General features: G+C 46.7%; 1 protein-coding gene across 1 annotated transcript; it reads right to left on the reverse strand.

Moving 5' to 3' along the window:
• Positions 1-3,042: 3,042 nt before the first annotated feature.
• LOC130303380 (DNA damage-regulated autophagy modulator protein 1-like) lies at positions 3,043-4,099 on the reverse strand. Its single transcript, XM_056551792.1, has 2 exons — positions 3,810-4,099; positions 3,043-3,723 (listed from the first exon to the last, which is right to left on the reverse strand). Exons 1-2 carry the CDS (start codon positions 3,932-3,934, stop codon positions 3,123-3,125), a joined length of 726 nt encoding a protein of 241 aa, XP_056407767.1. The 5' UTR covers positions 3,935-4,099; the 3' UTR covers positions 3,043-3,122.
• Positions 4,100-4,314: the final 215 nt, after the last annotated feature.

Here is a 4,314-nt window from a genome sequence, read left to right on the forward strand (position 1 = left end):
CTGGGTTCACACTGTGGAATTTCTGGGCAGAATTTCTGCCGGAGATCAACATGGCAGCACTAGGACCCCGCAGACTGCATTGTCATCCCCATAGATGTCAATGCATTTTTGAGCAGATCTCTCAAAAGATCCACCCAAAAATGCATTGCCATCTATGGTGACGGCAATGCAGTCTGTGCGGTCTTAGTGCCGCTGTCTAAATCTCCAGCAGAAATTCTGCCCAGAGATTCCATAGTGTGAACCTAGCATTAAAGTTTTACGGTGGTCAGATGTGCAAAAAATGGCTGCGTCCTTAAGGTGAAAATGGGCTGGTTCCTTAAGGGGTTAAACCCCACTGGCACTTGACAGATCTTTGGAACAGTGGGCTGTACAAATGAAAAATTTTCATTTTTCATTTTCACAGACCACTGCTCAAATAATCTATCAGACACATGTGAATTTTAAATGCTCACTGCACCTCTTATTAGGGGTGTAGTTTCCAAAATGGGGTCAGATGTAGGGGGGGGGGGGTCACTGTTCTGGCACCATGGAGGCCTAAACGCACATGGCCTTCAATTTCAGCCAGATTCTCTCTCCAAAAGCCCAATGGCGCTCCTTCTCTTCTGAGCCCTGTAGTTCACCCGCAGAGCACTTTACATCACATGTGGGGTATTTTCTGACTCAGAAGAAATGGGGTTACAAATTTTGTGGGGCTTTTTCTCCTATTACCCCTTGGGAAAATGATAAAATTGGGGTAACATCTGCATTTTAGTAAAAAAATGTTTAATTTTTTTTATTTTCACCTCCAATTTGTCAAACACCTGTGGGATGTTAAGGCTCACTATACCCCTTGTTACTTTACGTGAGGGGTGTAGTTTTCAAAATGGGGTCACATGTGGGTGTTTTTTTATGTTTATGTCAGAACTGCTGTGACTTTAGGCCTCAAATGTATATGGTACACTCTCCCTTCTGAGCCATGTTATGCGCCTGCAGAGCACTTTGCGTCAAAATATACAATTTTATTTCCTTTTACCTCTTGTGAAAATTAAAAGTATGGGGCAACACCAGCATGTTAGTGTAAAATATTAAATTTGTTTACACTAACATGCTGGTGTAGACCCCAAATTTACCTTTTCTTAAGGGGTAAAAGAAGAGAAAAAAAATTTGTAACCCATAACTGTTCCCTTGAAATATGAGAGGGCTCCAAAGTGAAAGAGCACCATGCGCATTTGAGGCCTAAATTAGGGATTTGCATCCACCACCAAATTACCCTACGGCAGTGCTTCCCAAATTGGGTGTCTCCAGCTGTTGCAAAACTCCCAGCATGCCAGGACAGTCAATGGCTATGCCGATGTTCTGGCCCCTGTATCACCCGTCATTACGCACAGAGCAAGTATGCTGACAGCAGGGTGCCGCAACCAATATCACGGGGGTCCTCTGGAGAGGGGATAAGATGTCTAGGTGCGTAGTACCCCTTTAAGAGGGAAAAACATGATATATATTTAACCCCAACCCAAATGTACCTTATTTTTATTTTCTACCTAAGGTACATAAAGACCGAAAAAAAATACATCAGAGGAACTTCATTTTGGAGGCCATTAAAGGAGTAGTCCAGTGCTGAAAAGCATCCCCTATCCCAAGGATAGGGGATAAGTTTCAGATTGCGGGGGGTCCGACCGCTGGGGGCCCCCGCGATCTCCTGTACGGGGCCCTGGCTCGCTGGCCAGCCCTTCAAAAAAAGCGCTATGGCAGAGCCAGAGATTGCCAAAGGCAGAGCTGCATCAGTCCCCCCAAAAATTTGGGTTCCTGGATTTAAATATCTATATTCCGGATGGCTGTTTGCATACTGACACCTATTTTGAGAAGGTGGATGCTAACAGCTACCTCGACTTTAACAGTTGCCATCGGAAACAATGGAAGAAGAACATTCCATTCGGTCAAATGAAAAGAATCTGATGAATTTGATTCTGGTTTTCTAACCCGACCCGAATATAAGCCGAGGCCCCAAATTTCACCCCAAAAACCCAGGAAAAGTTATTGACCCGACTGTAAGCCTAGGGTGGGAAATACATCAACCCCCCATGTAATCATCCAGACCCCCGTCATCATCCCACCCCCTGCATCATCACCGCCTGTCACACAGCCATTGGCTGTCTGGGTATGCTGGGAGTTGTAGTTTAGAAACCTCTGGAGGTCCGCAGGTTGAAGACCACTGTGGCCTTCTTCATCATCCCCCTCCCCTTCATCATCATCATCCCCCCCCCCTTCATCATCACCGCCTGTCAATCCCTTCATCAGTGGTCTTCAACCGGCGGGCCTCCAGATGTTGCAAAACTACAACTCCCAGCATGCCCAGACAGGGATTTGTAGTTTTGAAACCTCTGGAGGTCCGCAGGTAGAAGACCACTGCGGCCTTCGTCATCATCCAGCCCCCCCCCCCCCTCACCTTTTTGTTTTGTACTCGCCTCCCCTCGGCAGGAAGTTAGGGTGAGCTGGTCCTAGTGACGTTGCCCTGACGACGATGCACAGGGACATTGTGCATGAACGTCCCTGTGCGTCGTCATCAAGGCAACGTCACTAGTCCGTGACCGGACCCGAAGCGTGGAAAAGAGGGCCCCCTGGTGAAAATGGACAGCCCGCAACGACTAACCCTCCCCACCGGATGGTCCCTGCACCATAGAGGGCCCGAACCAGCTAACCCTTCCTTCCCACCGAAGGGAGGTGAGTACAAAACAAAAGGAGGGGGCTGGATGATGACGAAGGCCGCAGTGGTCTTCAACCTGCGGACCTCCAGAGGTTTCAAAACTACAACACCCAGCATGCCCGGGCATGCTGGGAGTTGTAGTTTTGCATCATCTAGAGGTCCGCAGGTTGAAGACCACTGAGAAGGGATTGACAGGCGGAGAGATCACTCGAGTATAAGCCGAGGGGGGCGTTTTCAGCACGAAAAATGGTGCTGAAAATCTCGGCTTATACTCGAGTATATACGGTAGGTATTACACGTCACACACCAATATTTTTTTTTTATGTTTTTTATTTTTTTCTATAGGTAATATTACCAGCTCATATTATTTTTTTTATGGTTTTTCCGTGTCCTGTGCAGTATCTCTCCCAGAAGTCCACTTGATGGCCCCCGTGGTGGTCTACACCCCGAAGTCATCAATTCTTACTCTAAGAGAGAGTTTGCAGCTGTTCCTGGAGACGGTTAACATTAACCTCTGCATGGTGGAATAATAGGTCACGATGTTTATCAGGATCAGTAGAAGCATCACCCACTCGATGATTATGGTGGTGATTTCACGGATCTCGTCCCAGTCTTCATCATCATAGAATAATTCCTGTAATGTTTTATATCCAAAGTAGAAAATTGCGCAGGTAAAAGTCAGGCCACAGCAGGTGCATCTACTATGGTGGATGACTTTGTTTGCTCCTGGTAATTTATACATCTGGATGGACTGCCCAAGGTAGTATAAGGCTTCACATGTAATGGAAATTATCGTGCTGACAAAGTGTATCCTGGGATATTCTTCGGGGGACAATACATGCATGACAGCTGTACCAAAACAGGAGGCCCACACAATGGCGAGCAGGATCCTCTGGATCAGGACCTGATGACCCCTGAACTCTTCAGTATGCATAACCATATACTTATAAATAAGAAAGGTTAGTACCAAAGTGCCAATGGATGTCCCTATGAAACCAATTCTCAATAATATGTTTTCGGGAAAGAAATTTCCCACGTCACTGTGAAGGAAAAGAAACCAATGTTATTGTGGATATTTCCTCACTCCCAACCCATGAAATAAGAATCTTGTGCTTGTTTATCTTACCTGATGCTCATCAGTGGCGAGGCGGCATGGCCGAGGACGACCGTCACGATGTAGCTGGTGGCAAGCCAGGCCGCACACCAAAACGCCAACAGAAGGGGGACGAACCCCAAACCTTTTAGCTCCATCTCAGTCAAGAAGAAGAAATAGAAGTTGCTAATCGCACTGTAACAATCTACAGAATGAAGGATCGGGCGGCTGTCAGTGGAATGTCAGGACTCCAGCTGTCTATGACATCACATGTCTGATGTCACGATGACTGCTTGTTTCTTAGAGCTGCCATGATTTAGTATCTGCTATGGACAGAACCTGATGTTTCTACTATGGACCTTACAGACCCCAGAACCCAAGTAATTAGTGCAGGGGCTCCATTTTGATCATCTCATATTTCACATTATTTGAGTTCCAGGGCTCGGATACATTTGCACCCTCTATAGCAGTGGTCTCTAAGCTGTGAACACCCAACCGCTGCAAAACCACAACTCCCAGCATGCCCGGACAGCACCTT

This window comes from Hyla sarda, unplaced genomic scaffold, assembly GCF_029499605.1.
Source record: "Hyla sarda isolate aHylSar1 unplaced genomic scaffold, aHylSar1.hap1 scaffold_1222, whole genome shotgun sequence".
NCBI classification, from domain to species: domain Eukaryota; kingdom Metazoa; phylum Chordata; class Amphibia; order Anura; family Hylidae; genus Hyla; species Hyla sarda.

Coding starts and splice junctions, on each gene's coding strand:
- LOC130303380 (XM_056551792.1), bottom strand. CDS start 3,934: ATGGAGCTAAAAGGTTTGGGGTTCGTCCCCCTTCTGTTGGCGTTTTGG. Junction 3,724..3,809: donor TCGCCACTGATGAGCATCAG/GTAAGATAAACA, acceptor TTTCCTTCACAG/TGACGTGGGAAATTTCTTTC.